This window comes from Erythranthe guttata, chromosome 3, assembly GCF_056151865.1.
Source record: "Erythranthe guttata isolate IM_541 chromosome 3, IM_541, whole genome shotgun sequence".
Classification (NCBI taxonomy): Eukaryota; Viridiplantae; Streptophyta; class Magnoliopsida; order Lamiales; family Phrymaceae; genus Erythranthe; species Erythranthe guttata.
Window position 1 is genome coordinate 7,292,958 of NC_142535.1, and position 19,777 is coordinate 7,312,734.

The 19,777-nt window shown below is 30.9% G+C and overlaps 1 protein-coding gene and 1 pseudogene across 2 annotated transcripts; both read right to left on the reverse strand.

Moving 5' to 3' along the window:
- Nucleotides 1-6,750: 6,750 nt before the first annotated feature.
- LOC105966950 (uncharacterized) lies at nt 6,751-14,724 on the reverse strand (annotated as a pseudogene).
- A 147-nt stretch (nt 14,725-14,871) lies between these two features.
- On the reverse strand, nt 14,872-18,277 carry LOC105966833 (uncharacterized). 2 transcript variants are annotated; one of them, XR_016030270.1, is made up of 7 exons: nt 17,650-18,277; nt 16,786-16,943; nt 16,425-16,689; nt 16,012-16,325; nt 15,381-15,538; nt 15,144-15,264; nt 14,872-15,063 (listed from the first exon to the last, which is right to left on the reverse strand). XR_016030270.1 is itself a non-coding variant. In XM_088815471.1 (4 exons), exons 2-4 carry the CDS (start codon nt 16,936-16,938, stop codon nt 16,216-16,218), a joined length of 528 nt encoding a protein of 175 aa, XP_088671597.1. In that variant the 5' UTR covers nt 16,939-16,943; nt 17,650-18,273; the 3' UTR covers nt 16,201-16,215. The 2 variants fall into 2 exon arrangements, 1 of the variants encoding a protein (XP_088671597.1); XM_088815471.1 differs by lacking the exons at nt 14,872-15,063; nt 15,144-15,264; nt 15,381-15,538 and having other exon boundaries at nt 16,201-16,325; nt 17,650-18,273.
- Nucleotides 18,278-19,777: the final 1,500 nt, after the last annotated feature.

The window sequence follows — 19,777 nt, forward strand, 5'->3', positions numbered from 1 at the left end:
GTGCAATATTACGAGAATGATTTTTATGAAGTAGGCCTCAATTATGGATTTGTTGAGATTGTGAACTCGAATCTCAAATTTGAGGATGTTCTAAAATCTCATTAAATAAAAAATATTAAAATGTATATTAATATTAGTTTTCATTATATTTTACAAAACAAGCATATAAGTAATTAATTAAGGTGTGTTTATAGTTCAATTAAAATATACCTCATATGCCAAACTTTGTACTTTGACCGTAGTTAGTTTTTATAGGTTTTGTTTGATGAAGTTTTTTTTTAATATATGGATCAGAATAATGTTTTTTTTTCTTGGGATTTAGAATTTATTTTTTACATCACATATATTACATTTTTTTCAAAAGTTTTGAATTCGGATTTAATTCTAGGAGTATGCATGATTATTAGAATACTAATTTTGAATATAAGTTTGTAAACATTAATATTTTAGATTCAATATAGTTTAAATGTACTTAAATGTACATAAATTACAATGAATATTTACTATTTTTTTCCATATATATATATATATATATAAACATATATATATATATATATATATATATATATATATATATATATATATATATATATATATATATATATATTTATATATATATATATATATATATTTTCAAAAGAATGGAAATAATTGATAATAAACTAATATATGATTTTAAAGGTTCATTCTATAATAGAAAATATTTATTAACATGACTTAATCCTAATTGAGTTATTTTTATATTTTCAGTATTATTTATTTTCATGATAAAAAGAATAAATTAAATATTTAATGTATATCTACCATTCAACCATTTTATCACAAGATAAGTTAAAAAGTATAGTTTCTCATATAAAACAAACACTACCAATTTCTTTTGATAAGGTTCAATAGAAGATAAATAATTTGGTGATAAAAGTTTTGTAAGGTGATTTTTTTTTTGAGAAAATATAAGTTTCAAGTCAACGAGATTTATGTTTGGTATTTATAGCTTCGAAAGTGAGTTGAAAACAGAAAAAAAATTGATTTGACAATTTAAATCTATATAAAAGTACAACTAAAATTATGAAATTTGCGTTATTATTTTTTAAAACATTGATTCAGTATGAGTATGAGTATCAGTACCAGTCTCAATATCAGTATTAGTATCAGTAGTATTAGTATTAGTATTAGTATTAGTATTAGTATTAGTATTAGTATTAGTATTAGTATTAGTATTAGTATTAGTATTAGTATTAGTATTAGTATTAGTATTAGTATTAGTATTAGTATTAGTATTAGTATTAGTATTAGTATTAGTATTAGTATTAGTATTAGTATCAGTGTTAGTATCAGTGTTAGTGTTAGTGTTAGTGTTAGTGTCAGTGTCAGTGTCAGTATCAGTATCAGTATCAGTATCAGTATCAGTATCAGTATCAGTGTCAGTATCAGTATCAGTATCAGTATCAGTATCAGTATCAGTATCAGTATTAGTTTTAGTATCACTATTAGTCTCAGTCTCGGTATTAGCTTCAGTCTCAACATCAGTCTCAATATTAGTATCAGTATTAGTATCAGTATCAGTATCAGATTCAATGTCAGTGTCAGTTTTAGTGTCAATGTCACCATGAGTGTAGGTATTAATGTTAGTGTTAATGTTCGTGTTAGTGTTAGCAGTAGTGTTAGTTTTGCTGTCAGTGTTAGTCTTAGTAGTCTCAGACTTAGACTTGGACTTAGTCTTAGTATTAGTATTAGTATTAGTACTAGTATTAGTATTAGTGATATTTTTTGTATTAGTATTAGTATTACTATTAGTATTATTATAAGTATTAGTATTAGTAATACGATTATATCTAATCTTCAATTTTAGTATTATTTAATATCTTTTAACCCCTAATAAATTTCATATATGTACTTCTAACATCGCATGTATCTTGATAATCAGGAGCATTCTTTATGAATAGCTAGCGCAGTTTTAGAGAAAGAGTAGTGCTTATATTGCGCTTCCTAGGTTCTTTTTTTTTATTGGCCACCTCAGTTACGTAAAGAAAGTTGTTTTTAGACAGAGTAAATAATTTTATATGACACTGCTCCATGGATTCCTCGTCAGTATCAGTGTCAGTGTCAGTGTCAGTGTCAGTGTGTCAGTGTCAGTGTCAGTGTTAGTGTCAGTGTCAATGTCAGTATCAGTGTCAGTGTCAGTGTCAGTGTCAGTGTCAGTGTCAGTGTCAGTGTCAGTGTCAGTGTCAGTGTCAGTGTCAGTGTCAGTATCAGTATTAGTATCAGTATTAGTATTAGTATCACTATTACTTCAGTCTCAACATGAGTCTCAATATTAGTATCAGTATCAGTATCAGATTCAATGTCAGTTTCAGTGTAAGTATTAGTGTTAGTGTTAATGTTCGTGTTAGTGTTAGCAGTAGTGTTAGTTTTGGTGTCAGTGTTAGTCTTAGTAGTCTTAGACTTAGACTTGAACTTAGTCTTAATATTAGTATTAGTATTAGTATTAGTATTAGTATTAGTATTAGTATTAGTATTAGTATTAGTATTAGTATTAGTATTAGTATTAGTATTAGTATTAGTATTAGTATTAGTATTAGTATTAGTATTAGTATTAGTATTAGTGATATTTTTGGTATTAGTATTAGTATTATTAGTATTAGTAATACGTTTATATCTAATCTTCAATTTGAGTATCTATTTAATATCTTTTAATCCATATTAAATTTCATATATGTGCTCCTCAGATCGCATGTATCTTGATAATCAGTAGTATTCTTTGTGAATCGCTAGCGCAGTTTTAGAGAAAGAGTAGTGCTTATATTGCGCTTCTTAGGTTTTTTTTTTTTGGCCACCTCAGTTACGTAAAGAAAGTTATTTTTAGACAGAATAAATCTTTTTATATGACACTGCTCCATGGATTCCTCGTATTATTTCCTACTTGCATGTGAAATGGAGGCAAGCAATTAAGGCAAAAGAGGATATGGTTGTTGCCCTTGTTGTCGAAGAAGCTAGAACGTTCGAGATTGCAAATTCCAACGCAAGAACAAAGTTGCTACGACTGCAACAAAAAGTGGAGATATGTAGTCACGTAGACATGGAAAATTCTCAAAGACTTGAAGACGAGCTGCCGCGTCTCCGCTTATGTCGGCAAATGGCAGAAGTACAACTCCCGGAGAATGCAAGGTCTTCAGAATCGAGCGGTCCAATGGAATATTCCCCTGAAAGAAGAATTGGGCGCATGACTTGCATGATGTGCTTGCAGAATGATGTGTCGGTGGTTTTATTACCATGCAGGCATCAAGTACTCTATTTTCCTTGTTTCGAAAGGAACTGCAGTGCAGTAAGAACGAACTACCCGTATTGCAATGTTCGGATTGAACCGAGCATTAGACTGTTTGGTCCTAGCTCCTAAATTTGTATAGACTTCATAACAATTGTTGTTTATATCTATTAAAAATGGAGTAGCAGTTTTCGTTTAATCGTGAATTGGGGTTTTTTTTATGGTCAAACTTGTTATTTATTTGAGCTATGTTAATAACTTGAGCTCGATTATATTCATTTGCAACCTTCGTTGTCTACGTATTGATTATGTGTTGATTTTGTGACAATAATGAGTTCAGATTGTTCTATTATTTCTTGGGATCTTGTCCATAGGTACAGTATGAGTGCACTTGTTTTTTATGTTTGCTCAATATGTGTGCATGTTTTCTTGTATGTTTAGTATGTGCGCGTGTTTTTGTTTCCTTTCACGAAAAATTACAAGTAACCAAGTCGCGAGGCCCTCTTCTAAACTTCAATCAAGGTATATACGCCAGGTGTGTACTCATATTTGAATTTATGTGAACTGGTTATTGTTTTAATCATTTATAAAAGTTCTATATATATCCTCAAGTTATACCGTGCAATAAATACGACCTCATCTTATTTCAAGTCTCTTCTTCATTCGTATCTGTTGATCCCATATATTAAACGAAAGGAGAATTTTTCTATATAATCTTGGTTGTCTAGATTTTTCCTTTGCTACTTCCTTTTTGCCATTTATTCAGTGAATTAAGACTAGGTTTCGAGAGTAAGGTTTTATCCAAAGCAATCACTTATTCTTTTATCTTTCTCGAGGAGCAGTGGCCGGAATCTTCCCATCGCAGAATTGTCCTTCATCATTGATTTTATAACATTAAAGAGTACAGATTGTTTAATTATTTCATGTATTTTTTGTGTGCATGTGCTTTTATGTGTGCAGTAGTAGTGCATTTGTTTTCTATGCGTAGTGTATGTGCATGTGTTTTATGTGTGCATTATGTGTGTTTCTCAATTTCTTAAATTTGTAGCGTGTATGTTTTATGTATGTATGTATGTATGCATCTATATACTTACATATGTATGTATGTATGTATGTATGCATGCATGTACATATGAATGTATTGTTGTTTATACAAATTACAGGTGGCTTTAGGTGGGACTTTTGTGTGATTTGATAAGATAAATGCGTTGACATGTTATTTAATTTATTATGTAGGAAAGAGAGTTCGAGGTGGTAGAAGGCAAGGAGATGAAACGAAGCAAAAATCTGAGAAAATCGGACGAAAACCCATGTTGCCTTATAAGACCTCAGTCCGAGAATTGTGAAGGAATCTAATACTGAAGTCCAAGATGAGAAGAAAATGAAGCTGACAGTATGCCTTATGAGACCGCGGTCTCACTTTTCATTACAATTTATGAGGCCCGTGGTTAGAGAAGTATTTTGTGCGGAAATTTGATGAAAACTTTGAAACTTAGCCAAAGTTTAGGTATAGAAGAAAAAATTTCAAGTCAAATTCAAGGAGAAGTCTTTGCACTAGGAGAAAACTTGGAGCAAGAAGAACGAGAAGACGAAGAAAACGACGACGACGATTTGATGATTATTCATCATAGTTCCTCTTTTATTCTTCTGTTTTCTGAAACCATGTATTGTTACTATTTTTATTTTTTTTCTTTGAACTACACGAGTAGCTAAACTCGTATTCAAGGATTTCGTTAGAACCAAATGTGAAATTTGTTAGACTGATTTACGTATTATGCAAGTTATGAATTATTCATTTTTTTCACATTGGGCTAAATTTATTCATGATCTGATCAATTTATGATTTGTTATATTGAAGTGATTGACAAATTGCGTTAGTTATTTGATTATGTATTTAGAAGCGATCTCAAGTTAATTTTATCTACTTGGTGTCCTTAGCATGAATATCTGGTAGAAGTATCCAAGAAGTCCTTGAGTAGTTGTAATCGTTTTTTTTTTTCTTTTTCCTTAGTGTTGCACGTGTTAATCAATTTGCATATACGTATCGTAGATTGGTTATGCATATAAGAATTATTACTCAATGCGAAAGATATTTATAGTTAGTTGAATATTATTTCCATTATTATGAATTTTATTTCGAACAAGTACACACAGGGGAAGGCCAGATCGTATGCTTTTTTCTATTTGATAAAATCCTTCTTTATCTACTTTTTGCTATTTATTTATTTTTCACGGTCGTAGAATTAATAAATCAAAGACCCAATTCTGTTGTTTGAATAAAGAGAAGTAGTGATAATTTAGGTACTTGGAAGTAGAACATAATTTCCTCTATGTGTGTACGATATCCGACTCTCACAGGTTCACTTTATTTAATCGTGCACTCAAGAAGAAAATGCTACATAAATTACTCTAAGATGATAAATGTAATATTTTTTGATGGTGCAAAGTAAAATTATACTTAAATATAATTAACAATTATAAAATATAAAATCATGAAAAAATAGAAATATAAAATTATGGAACGGTCTACTAGTTTATATATTTTCAAGACTTGATTTTTCTACAATAAACTAAATTCATGCAAAATCCTCTTCTACATGAGGTAACAATTCAATTATTTTTACTACAAGCTCATATGTTTTAAGTACATACGACCAATTTGAATAATGATATTTTAGCAATTTATGCAAGTCTATTTGTTCTTTTTGATCTACTCGATGACGACCTTCTCCGGGCACATGAGATCGCAGTCCAATATTGTGAAGGCGCCGTGCTTTGTGCCGAGGAAGCTTAACAGGATTATACTATTTAATGAGTTGCTTAAACGACCTAATCTCGAGGTTTCTAATGTGGTTGATGACTTGATGTTATTTTTTCAAATTGCATTTTATAGAATTAATGTTAACTGAGGCATCAACGCAACCATAGATTAGTCGATCCACGCAAATAATGAGTTATGTTCTTCTACTTATTAAGATATTTGCATACTTGTATTCATAAGATATACTTGCATGGTTGTTTGGTTTCCTATATATTTAATTAGATACTAGAGATTGAATCAATTTTTTACTTGACTAATTCATTATTTTATTATTAAGATGTTCGGTTTCTTAGATTAGATATTCTATTAAATTTGTTTTATTACATATGAATTGTCCACAATACACTTATTATTAATAACTAGTAACTTGACCCGTGCGATGCACGGGATTGAACAAACAAACATAACAATCATTAAAAAAAACAGAAATAAAAATGTATTGAATATTTAACTGAAAAATCTAATAAAAACTATATATTGAATATTTTACTGGAAAATTTAATAAAACTCTATCCACCAAAGAATTAATCCGGCCACCAACAGAGTAGTTGTTTTCAACTCTTGAGTATATGTCACCTGCACCGTAGGACAAAATGAAAGAAAAAAGAACTTTTTAAAAGTTCAAAATAAATGTTACAAAGCTCATTTATTAAACTTTGAAGACAAAAAATCCATATATAAATTTAAACAAATATATAAATAACTTACTTAGCTCAGATTTTGGAAAACTTCTTTATAAACGACATTTGTAGTAGTATTTGAGGTGTTCCTTTCGTTGTCACAAATAAGTATCTTCAAGCCTCTTCGACTCGTAACTCTTGAGATAGCAACATATAATTGTCCATGTGAAAACACTGGTTTCTGAAGATAAATACCCACATGTTGAAGAGATTGGCCTTGACTTTTATTTATCGTCATTGCAAACGAAAGAGTGATAGGAAATTGTCGACGCTTGAATTTAAAAGGAATCCTGTTATCGGATGGCGTTAGAGTCAATCGTGGAATAAACACCTTATGACCAATGTTGGTTCCTGATATAATTTTCGCTTCCAAGACTCGATTTCCTAATCTTGTGATAGACAGTCGGGTGCCATTGCACAAACCTGAAGATTGGTCTATATTTCTCAACAACATGACCGGAACACCTTATTTCAGTTTTAATTCGTGATTTGGAAGACCAGAAGAATTAACGGTATTCAAAAACTCGGGCGTATGAATATCATCAGGTCTGTCAATGCTTTCGTTTGCTGAACATGTACTATCAAAACTGAGATATGTCTTCATTTCCTTAGGAACCAACGATAGCATGTAATTGTTTACCACGTCAACAATCTCATTTGTCGGAGCCAGTATGGCCATGTGTTGCAAATAACTGATATCATCCATATTCTCTAAAAATGATGGGTATGTCTCATTTACAATTGAAGCAAGTGGATCAGCTGACTCTTTTATGAGTAAGTCATCAGGGATTTCAATGCTGACCACCCCGTCATTGGGATCACCTATGGTGCCATCTCCAATACTTAACACCCAGCCTGAAAAAAAATTTACTTAAGAAATCTCTGAATGTGATTTGCCGGATAGGAGTCTCATATTATTTGTCAGTGTCAGAACTTGACAATATTCCCATAGGCGTGATGAATTAATGCTGGCAAACACTACTTCTTGTCTCGTTCCTTTTGGGATCACAGGTAGAATCAGTCTAAAATCGCCACCAAAAACAACTATTTTTCCACCGAAAGGTTCTCGTTTGCTGTTTGGATTGGAGAATTTGAGTATATCTTTGAAAGTCTTGTCCACAGCCTCAAAACAGTGTTTATGGGTCATAGGAGCTTCATCCCAAATGATAAGTTTTGCTTTGGCTATCAGACTAACCAATGGGCTATCTTGGACAATATTGCACGTAGAATCTTCATTAACATCTAAAGGGATCACAAATCTTGAATGTGCTGTTCTGCCACCAGGAATGAGTAGAGCTGCTATCCCACTCGAAGCAACTGTAAGGACTATTTCACCCTTTGATCTCAGAGCTGCTGAAAGTGTTTTCCAAATATATGTTTTGCCAGTACCTCCATATCCATAAATAAAAAACAACCCTCCTTGTTTTCTTGCAATGCGAAGCATTATCTTATCGTAGATATTTCTCTGTTCATCAGTAAGATTGGCCATAAGTTGACGATGTTCTGCAGCTAATGCCTGTCGGTCATATCTAAGTTCATCATGGATAAGTCTGTTCTGAACTTGTGAAAGCAATGACATATCTGGTCTTGGCATTGTCGGAAAATCAGCAAGACTCTTATTGTTACTCCGTAAAATATTCTCTACTTCTGCAAGAGCAATGTTTTTCAAATCGTCTTCATCAAGCTGCAAGTCTGTGATATTACAAAAAACATAACAAATATTAGATGAGCAACAAATATGGTATTGAATATCTTAGGTAATTAATATGATAAATTTCATATCAAATAAGTAAAATTAAATATGATCCAACGTGAAATAGAATCTACTATGCTGACAATAGCTATTTTATACATGAATAGAGAATATTTTATAACATGCACTACACTTTCTACGCATTATTAATATTTTATAACATGAAATAGAATAACAAATTAGTACAATTGAATTGAGAAGATTGAACATTGAGACAATACGCTGACCAGAGATATTTCCAACGACCTCGCATGGCTGCCATTTCTTTTGTCTTTTCAGGATTTTTTAAATTACACGAAAATTGAATTAAATTAAAAAAAATTAAAGGAAAACAAAATAGATAAGAAGAAAAGGGGAAACCCCAAAAACACGAACAAAAAAAAATTCCATCGAAAATCAAACCCCCACTATTCTCCCATCGCATAAGATTCACTTTTGAACTCAATTTTTTTGCTTAAATTTGAAAATATATTAAAATTAAACATTATTAACTGATAATACCTTTGTATCGAAGGAGTGTTCTTTGCTTATGTAGGATATCATCACTCAAATATTGTCACGTGCTGTTCCAAACATATTCTGGCCGTGAAAGCTGATTTGAGAACAATAATACTGCAAATAGGTTTCTCAAATAATTAGCTGTACCCCAGTCACTTGCCTCGCGAATCCCATCGATGTATTCTTTGTCATCATCCAACAAACCCATTGCATAGCAAGCATCTCTAAATGTAGGATAAATAACATCATCTATGGTTCTCAAATCAGAATAAGAAATAGCCCCCTTTGATGTATTCAACAAAATTCTCAAATAATATATTTCTCCACTTCCAGGGGGTACGTAATGAATTCTCCCAATTGAAATCCCCTACTTTCTCGGAAACCACTCATGTAAAGGTTGTTTCCATACAAATTTTGTAGAAAACTATGCATAAGTCAAGTTCTTTGCCTCGGGATATTTCTTATTTGCTTCCATCCATGCCAAGAACTTCGATTTCTGAATGTTAGGTCTATCCAGAACTGATTCAATGGGATCATCATCATTGAAAATTACAATTTGCTCGTCAGGCAAATGAAGAGGTAAACGTTCAACGGCCGGCTCTCTATAATGAATGTCAAAAGAAAATAGTCTCCATGCCGCCTCACATGGTGATAAGTATCTGCAATCGTAATACATTTTAATCTCGTCTTGACATTGCGATACATTGTTGTCCGTTGAACTTTGATAAAATCCCGCAGTGACCCGATCATGACCTTTATTCACATATTTGAACAAATATTTAATAGACCTTGACTGGTTGCACCACTCAACATTTATATGTGCATTGAATCTCTTGAGCAGGTATGGATTGTAGGGAACTACAAATCTATTATCAACAACAACACCACCTTTGTTAATGGTTGCCCCATTGTCTCTCCTTTTATAAAGCGGATACCCATCTTCATCGTGTGATGTTCGATCACAAAACTTACTTACCATCCTGCATACATGGCGATTTTGGATTCAGTACTCCACATGGACCGTGTATCATAATAGATTTTACACAATTGTAAAGATAAGGATCATCATCTACAGATGGAATTTCAACAGAAATAATTTTTTCAATATCTTTTGGGTTCAGATATTTGTAATCCGGATGCAAAAAAATAAGTATATGAGCATGCGGTAACCCTCGCTTCTGAAACTCAATCGTATATATCACTGCAATAAAAAAAACAAATTTATTAATCTCTATGAATATATTATTATGAGACGGCTAAATATTAGAAATATGGGGTGCATCAAAGGTTAAAATATTAAATTATAGCAAAATAAATATATTTCTTACTTTTTTCACTTAAAAAAATATAGGCCAATTTGACATGATTCGTTTTCTTGGGTCAATAACACACTGCTTGAAGACCTTTTTTTTAATTTGTTAGTTGATTTATCATTAAATCATCTACCACGCTAAATGCATGATTAAAAAAAATCACATGTATATGCTTATTTAAGATATTATTTTAATCATTTCTATGAAGCAATTTGTATTTTTAAATAAGATACACATGAATAATCCTTATTAGTAGTTACACTTGTAATTTTAAAACTTAGTAGTTAAATTTTTTGAAGCAGACTTAAAAAAAAACACAATTGAAGCATGCGTCTATGCACATATCTAAGTTATGGAATTTATAGCAGTTATAATTAATTGCTGAATATATATATATATATATATATATATATATATATATATATATATATATATATATATAGACACACACACGTGTGTTTGTATCAATATATGTATGTGTGCAGTTTATCAAGTGTTAAACGTAACTGAATTTCTGTGCATACCTGATTTCACCTTGCCGAATATGTTTCCCTGTTTTATCTCCTTTATAAGTTGATCTAGTTTTATCTTGAATACCCGACAAATAATGTATGGCCTATCCTCAGGTCTCAAACCCATTTTGCTTAAATGTCTTGTTATTTCTGTCCAATTCTGATTGCAAGTGAAAGTGATAAACAAATCAGGATATCCAATCCATCTAAAAATAACCATCGCATCTTGATAATTTTGAATCATATAGCGTGCTCCTCCTGTAAAGAAGTAGGCAATATGATTCGTTTTCCTGTTGCGGACGGATCAGATTCTCCCCTTAAGATTGCTTCTGATAACCCTTTGTATATTTCAGCTCTTAATTCTTTCTGATGATTCCGAATATACGCCAAACGGTATGACTCGATCATGCTATAACCATCAACCAAAAACTGCTGAAATAAACGTCTAGAGTACAACGACATAGACTGTTCGTGGTCTCTTTCTTGGATTCTGTAAGCAAAGAATTCTCTCATTGACACCTTTTGCCTTTTGTTAGATAACGTTTTGTTGTTATCTTTTAATGCAACATCGTCTCTGTATCCATCTTCTCGTCGTGGAAATAATAAAGGATACTGTAACGGCAGATATGCAGGATTCAATACAGATACACGTTGCAATAATCCTGACTGTGTCTCCACAATTATGTCTCTCTCACCATCAGTACAATCAAAATCACCTACAATAAGTGCAGCAACTTCAGATGCAGATGGTAGATTATACCTTCTTCCATCCTGACCTCTCTTACCTATAAGTCTCAATTTCATATTTGGGAAGTCATTAGATTGAAGCCTGTCTTTGATCATTCTATAGGATTTTGCATACGGATTGCAGTCATCAAGCATATCTTTGATATCAGAAATAATAGTTGCATGTAATATGTTGATCCCATTTTCCATACTGTGACATTTAATAAAATATATATTAATTAGGCAATCAATAAAAAAAAAAAAAGATTTGAGAAAACATTCTTGCCATTATATGCAAAATAATAGTGTTTTACCTGACAACACGCATTCTATTAGATACTTCATTCTGGGTGTCATATATGTACAACTGTGCAAATTTTGGAGTCGATCCCGGATTTGGCATTAAACTTCCAATTCTATGATAATTCTCACCATACATGATAAACTGTGGCGGAGCATTTCCATCATTCATTGTCCTATCAATTCTTCCACCCATAGAAGTAAATGAAAACATCATATTAAATGATCGAATATGCTCGAGAATTTTTTTACTTCGATCATCATTATTGAAGAAAAGATCTTTAAGAGTCTGGGGAGGATCTGTAAGAATTGGAAGTTCTATCTTTCCTTGAAGGCAACACAATGAGAATTTTGGATTTGATGTATTCTTCTGTTTATGCAATCTTTCAGCATACCACATCAATGCACCACAATGCTCACATTGCCAAATTGGATCACCAATGTCCCAATATTCTGCATTATTAAAAAAAATTATGATTTACTGATACAACAATAATAGATTAACCATAGAACTTAACAATTGTATGTTAGACAATAACATACCTTCATTGGATAAAATTGCATTCTCCGCACCAGTTTCCACTTGTTCTATCTCATCGTCATCGACAATGGGTTGGAACATGCCAGATGACGAAATATTAGCATTATGTTCATCAGGTTCCTCAACTTCAAATCAAAATTTATGTAAATGAGATAAGATGATTTTTTTGTAAATAAAAGTAAATTACATAGTTATGTAATGATGTAAATAAACATAATTGTTACGCACCGAAGAAAGACAAAATATCTTGTTGACGATTTGTTGTACATTGACCAAGCATGCTATCATTGTCTGCTGATAAAATATCAGGTTGACGGTTTGTTGTATATTGACCACGCGTGCTCTCATTATTCGTTGATGAATATATAATCTTGTTGCTGTTTCTGACATATCGTCCAGCACCTAGTCGACAGGTTTCATTATTGGTAATTGATAAGGCAGATGATGATGTACCTTCGCTGAGATTTTGATTTTCATTAGTTTTTGTCGATTCAAATAATCTCTTCTTTGGCAACCGTTGATCCATAAACCTGAAAATCATGAATTGTGAGAGTTGCAATATACCTTATACAGGGCATCAGACATGAATCAACTACTTCGTCAAAACTATTTTTTTTCTCCTTTAAAAGTTTTGTTTGCTCATTCACGTAGAGTGCATCGATCGTGTAGTGCACATGTACGTTTTTTTGTTTATTGTCAACAATTAACGATGAATAATATAGAATTTTACCTTTTTGTTTTGTAGGCCGAAGATGATGAACAAATATAAAGTAGAGATATCCTGATCGTTGTCGTAACTCGAAACGGTGGCGTTATGAATGCTTCAGGGCTTTTTTTCTGGAAGAGAGATTTTGTTAATAAAGTTTAATTAGCGTAAAGTGGTAGGAGTATATATAGATATTAGTAGTAGTAATTTGAGTTATTTTAGGAGTCTCTTTTCTTGTCTTTTTACGTGTCAAACAAACAAACAAATTGACTTGATTATAAATATCTATCTATTTTATATATATATATATATATATATATATATATATATATATATATATATATATATATATATATATATATATATATATATATATTAGTAGTAGTAGTAATTTCAGTTATATTAGGAGTCTCTTTTTTTTTTCTTTTTTCGTTTTTTTTATTAGTAGAGTTTTACGCTTCAAATTAATTAAACAAATTGACTATTATGAGGAGAATAGCAATCTTCCCCTTATGCTCATACTTAATAAATTTAAAGAATTTACTCCTGCGAGTTTCAGGATTAAACAATACATATAATTTTATTTATATTTTTTTTCATTTGCAGTAAGAAATCCTACGGTTTTATTTGCCGGGGTTATGGTTAGTGATCATCTTCTCTTAATCTAGTTAATGTCTATTAAAGCACTTCTTTTGTAATTTAAGATTCAATGGTCAAACACTTTAACCCAATGGTCCAACACTTTTAACAACTATTGAACGCAAATACAAACAATAATTTTAGATTCAATGGTCGAACACTTTAACCCAATGGTCGAATACTTTTAACAACTATTGAACGCAAATACAAACAATAGAATAGATAGTCGAATCTTATTAGCAAAAAATACCTCACAGAAAATCACTCAAATGTTATATAAGAATAAATAGATAGTCTTTGCAAAATACACAAACGTCATGGGAAATATTCTTAGGAGCCCAAATAAAGTAACAATGTCTTGAAAGTAAAGGAAAACAGTGTCTCAAATAAAAGAAAAACTACGAAAAATTGAATCCTTTTCAGTTTTGATCTTCTTCAATATTTTATTGCTCGATCCCCGTGTAGCACCATCATCAAGTGTAGCACCATCATCAGACAAATCACATATATCAACATCAACACATTCTCTTTTCTTGGGTGATTTGATCGTTGGAGTGACATGATCATCAAGTGCAGTAGTCAAATCCTGCAAAATAAATACAAAATTATTTTAGTTCTTTACATTAGGATTTACAAAAAGTCTAAAATAAAATAAGCATAATATAACATGAAAAAAAGCAAAAACTATTCACAGTTCTCCAAATACGGTTGCAAAAGAATATAGTATACAAAATTTGAAAAAAGTATAATTTTTGCATTGTTCCGGTGTATTAACAACGTATAGCAGGCTTTAACTTCATAAATAGTATTCCACTAAGCATGCAAGATTGGAAGTGTTGTACGTGAGTGAAAATTTTTAAATATCAATATTTCTTCTTCTCTCTTTCTAAGTTATAATATAAATATTTAAGAATAATAGTACCTTTAGATTGTCATCAACTTGCTGAGAAACATTGCCTGGTGATACCGCCATCTCATCTTCTTCATCAAATAGTTGCAAAAAAAAAAGAAAAAAAAAGAGAGGATATTATGTGATAGCTGCTATACACAAAAAAGAAAAAAAGGGGAAAAAGGATATTATGTGATAGCTGCTACGCACAAAAAATAAATCTATTATATTAATTATTTTTATTACCTTAATAGAGTATCGATTCCTAAATTGTTGTATAACACCCTCATCATTTGTCGCGGTTTTAACTGTATAATGTGGCCATTTAGTTTCAACATTTCGATCACTGATAGATACTTGGAATAAAATTTCTACATTGATCAAACCATCTATGTCAGAAGGATAATCACTATTCTGATTGTCCTGCATGATAAAAGAAAAATCCCAGTTTCATCCGAATACTCGTGACATAAGAGTGATACGATGGCTCTAGATTACAATACCTTGTTTGATGTATCAAGGAGATCTAAACCACTTTTTCCTATTAATTGTGTGGCAATACGGTCAAATATAACAAACGAAGCCGACCCAGTATCGTCAATGACACTCATCTGTATTCTAAACCTATACAAAAATACAAAAGATAATCCAAACAACAAATAATTGTGAATATACGATGCAAAAAATAATCCAAAAGATTGGTGCACCAATGGGGTGATAACATAACCTGGTTTATTTACCTTGGTACAGCAGGAAGAGTTTTTTTGCACCTTCCGCAAAAATACCTCTTTAATGATAATGAAGGCTCAATCTTCCTACTACACTTGCTACATGCGTGATACCACCAGTTATCTCCCTCGATATCCATAACTTTTGCCAACACAGATACAACACATTCCTGCAATATAAATCAATGAATTATTAAACATGCATCGTTTGTAAAGAAAATTATATAATATGCATAAACATACTTGATTAGCCTCAATGCACTCATCAATAGTCATCCTATCTGTCTGAAGTGGATCACTGGTTTGAGAAAAAGAACTTTGAGACAATAACTGACTAATCGATGGGACGTAGGATTCTTCACTTGCATCCAATCTGTCGGGTTACAGGTTGAACAAATAAAGGTTTATAATCATAGTGGAGTTTATTAAATAGTAATTGGAGCAATTAAATATATTTACTTGTCCTTGTAGTCTAACACTTCCTTCAAATCCGGATTGATCAATATGTTTGACACATTAAGAGAATTCGATAAACCCGTTTTTCCTAATTTTTATGTGAGTATGAAATAATCAATAATATAATCTTACAAAAAAAAATAAAAAAAAAATTAGGGCCGATCTAGGGTTCAGGGTTAAAAAATACCTAAATAAGTCTTGGTCCTAAAAAATTGAAGGATGACCACAATAGGTCCATTGTGATCATCTTTGAGAAGATATGCATCCATTCTTTCGGCAAAAGCTTCCCACAAAGTGCATCTAACGGTATTTTTCCTGAAAATTGGTAAATTGTTATGAATAACATTAAGAGATCATCACACAACGATCTATATTTTAAAATTGTAATATTTTAAATACTATAAATCTTGGACAACAATCTCCAAAAGCTTGCTTTCTTGTCCTTGTCCTTTATATTGATCTCCTTTATAGGGTCTTTCTCAACGACGTGGCCAATTATATCTGCAACAATAAATAAATTAGCAAGTCAAAGGAAAACACATCAATATTTAATGATATAATCAATATAAAATTAGTAGAATAATATGAGTAGTTACATACCAAACAGTAAGCTCTCATCCACGTTTTGTTTGATTGTGTCAAACGTAGCAAACTGAAAATGAGTTGATGGAATCCTATCGGTTGATGTTTCGATAACTTTTGTGCATCCCATAAAATTTAGTCTAAACTTATGTGTTGTTGCTCTGAAGCCACCATTGGAATCAACCACAAAGAAATTTTGGAAAATATAGCTGCTGCCTTCTTTTATCAAGTCTTTATACCTGCGAATGAGCATTTTTTTTATGCTAGCATGAATCCGCACACCCTGAGATAAATGTCAAAAGGATAATTATGTTTTGAATACTCGAAACATAAATATATAAAAAAATACACATAATAAAAACTATAAAAGCACAATCACCTCCTCGTCAATAAAAACCATTTCGATGCCAGCATTCTCTTTCGGATTCCACTTATCTGGTACGAACCACAGACGTATGACCCGAACCAATATTTTCCAATCAGTCTTTTTGCCCGAAACAATTTCGCGAATGAAGGACGTGCTCGTAACCATGTTTGCTATTTCTGATAAAGAACACACAAAAATATTACAAAAAAGAATTAAATTATTATAAAGAACAAAAAAAATATAAAACGGGGAATTAACTTGTGATAAAGAACACAAAAAAATATTAAAAAAATCCATTGTTTAAATAAAAATCCACTTCTCAATTTTAATACACTGTTGAAATCAAAAATCAAGATTTCAATAAGTACAATTCCATTTCCAACGGAAAAAAATTGTAACTATTTCAGAGTCAGATGGATCGGAGAAGGCGAGAACGACCTTACCATCACAAATGCTTAAAGAGTACTTCATTTTTCCTTGCAATACATCTTGAAAAAACAAATAATATTTTATGCTTGATTTATGAACAATGAAAATCTACACTATGAAAATTCCAATCATTGTCTGAAACAAAAAAAAAATATATATTTTAGTCGGAAAACTTTGTTGTTATGCGACTATCGAATATAGAAGGGAAAAAAAAACATTGCGGAATTGAACGAAATTAAAAATTGATTATTCTAATACGAAACAAAACAGCTCGATTGTTCTCCTATCTACATTCTGATGCATATTCTAATAACAAAACCGACCGATAGAAGAAATATAAATCAACAAACATCCATACAAATTAAACCCTTTCCAATCCTATAATTACTGTCAAATACATAGGAAGTTGAGAATAAGTGGGAAGTGGGAAGATTTCGTGAAACTTGCCTGTTGACTAATGGAGTTTATTTTTGCAAAGAGAAGATACCCAGAGAGAAGTGGGAAAAGGATATAAATAGGTGTTTTTGGGGAGAAAAATATGAGAAAAGAAGTAGGAGAGGGAGGTAGGATTTTAGAGAGATGTAGATTTGGGGTAGAAATCTGGAGAAAGAGAAGTTGACTTGAAGAAGGATACATAGATTCGGTGTGAAGAAAAGATGTGGATAATTCGGAGTATGAAGAGCCGTGAAGATGAAGTGGTGTGGGTGGAGGACAAATCGCCGTGGGATTAGTCGTGAGTGGCTGGATTTGCGCAGATTTTCGCGGGGTTGGTTGAGGTTGGCCGGATCCGATGGTGGTGGTCGAATAAGAATGGTGGGTTAGATGCTAGATTTGTAAAGAAGAAGAGAAAAATTTAAAGGAAAAAAAAAAGAAAATAATCGTGAAGGAGATGAAGTGGGAAGGAGAGAGATGAAAAGTGGGGTCAGATAAAATGATAAAATGAAAATAATAAAATAATAAAAGATATGTAGATTTGGTGTGGGAAAAAAATCTGGATAATTCCTTTAAAAAATGTAATTAGTTTAGAATTAAAATATCATTAAAATTAGTTTAAATGAAGATTGAAATAAAAAAATTAAATGAAAATTGAAATAATCTTATTAATAAAATCAAAATAATATAATAATAAAAGATACGTTAGATTTGGTGTGGGAAAAAATCTGGATAATTCCTTGAAAAAACGTAATTAGTTTAGACTTAAAATATCATTAATATTAGTTTAAATGAAAATTGAAATAAAAAAATAATAAAATAAATAAATGGTATTAAAGAATTCATCACATAATAATATATCGTTAAAATATAAGTAATTAGTTTAAATGAAAATGGATAATTCCTTGAAAAAACGTAATTAGTATAGAATTAAAATATCATTAAAATTAGATTAAATGAAAATTGAAATAAAAAAATAATAAATTCATCACACAATAATATATCACTAAAAGATAATGTTTAAATGAAAATAGAAATAATAAAATAATAAAATTGAAATTAATATTTAATTATGTGTTTAATTATTAGATTATACGGAAAATTAATTTAGAATTATACCTATATTTAGGAGATTAGATAAAGAATTAGTAGAAATTAATATCTAATTACGTGTTTAATTATTAGATTATACGAAATTTAATAATATGAAAAAAAAATGGATTAGAAAATTAAATTTAATTCCGTTATAAGATATATCCTCCAAATGAGCGGGAAAAATTGACCTTACGGTTTTCAAGGGTTTCTCTGGGAACCTTTCTTTTGTTAAAGAAATCTGGAGAAAGAGAAGTTGCCTTGAAGAAGGATACATAGATTCGGTGTGAAGAAAATATGTGGATAACTCGGAGTATGAAGAGCCGTGACGATGAAGTGGTGTGGGTGGAGGACAAATCGCCGTGGGATTAGTCGTGAGTGGCTGGATTTGCGCAGATTTTCGCGGGGTTGGTTGAGGTTGGCCGGATCCGGTGGTGGTGGTCGAATAAGAATGGTGGGTTAGATGCTAGATTTGTAAAGAAGAAGAGAAAAATTTAAAGGAAAAAAAAAAAGAATCGTGAAGGAGATGAAGTGGGAAGGAGAGAGATGAAAAGTGGGGTCAGATAAAATGATAAAATGAAAATAATAAAATAATAAAAGATATGTAGTTTTGGTGTGGGAAAAAAATCTGGATAATTCCTTTAAAAAATGTAATTAGTTTACAATTAAAATACTATTAAAATTAGTTTAAATGAAGATTGAAATAAAAAAATTAAATGAAGATTGAAATAATCTTATTAATAAAATGAAAATAATATAATAATAAAAGATACGTTAGATTTGGTGTGGGGAAAAAATCTGGATAATTCCTTGAAAAAACGTAATTAGTTTAGACTTAAAATATCATTAAGATTAGTTTAAATGAAAATTGAAATAAAAAAATAATAAAATAAATAAAAGGTATAAAAGAATTCATCACACAATAATATATCATTAAAAGATACGTAATTAGTTTAAATGAAAATGGATAATTCCTTGAAAAAACGTAATAAGTTTAGAATTAAAATATCATTAAAATTAGTTTAAATGAAAATTGAAATAAAAAAATAAT

Coding starts and splice junctions, on each gene's coding strand:
- LOC105966833 (XM_088815471.1), bottom strand. CDS start 16,938: ATGGTTACGAGCACGTCCTTCATTCGCGAAATTGTTTCGGGCAAAAAG. Junction 16,690..16,785: donor TGGTTTTTATTGACGAGGAG/GTGATTGTGCTT, acceptor CATTTATCTCAG/GGTGTGCGGATTCATGCTAG. Junction 16,326..16,424: donor GGATGAGAGCTTACTGTTTG/GTATGTAACTAC, acceptor TTATTGTTGCAG/ATATAATTGGCCACGTCGTT.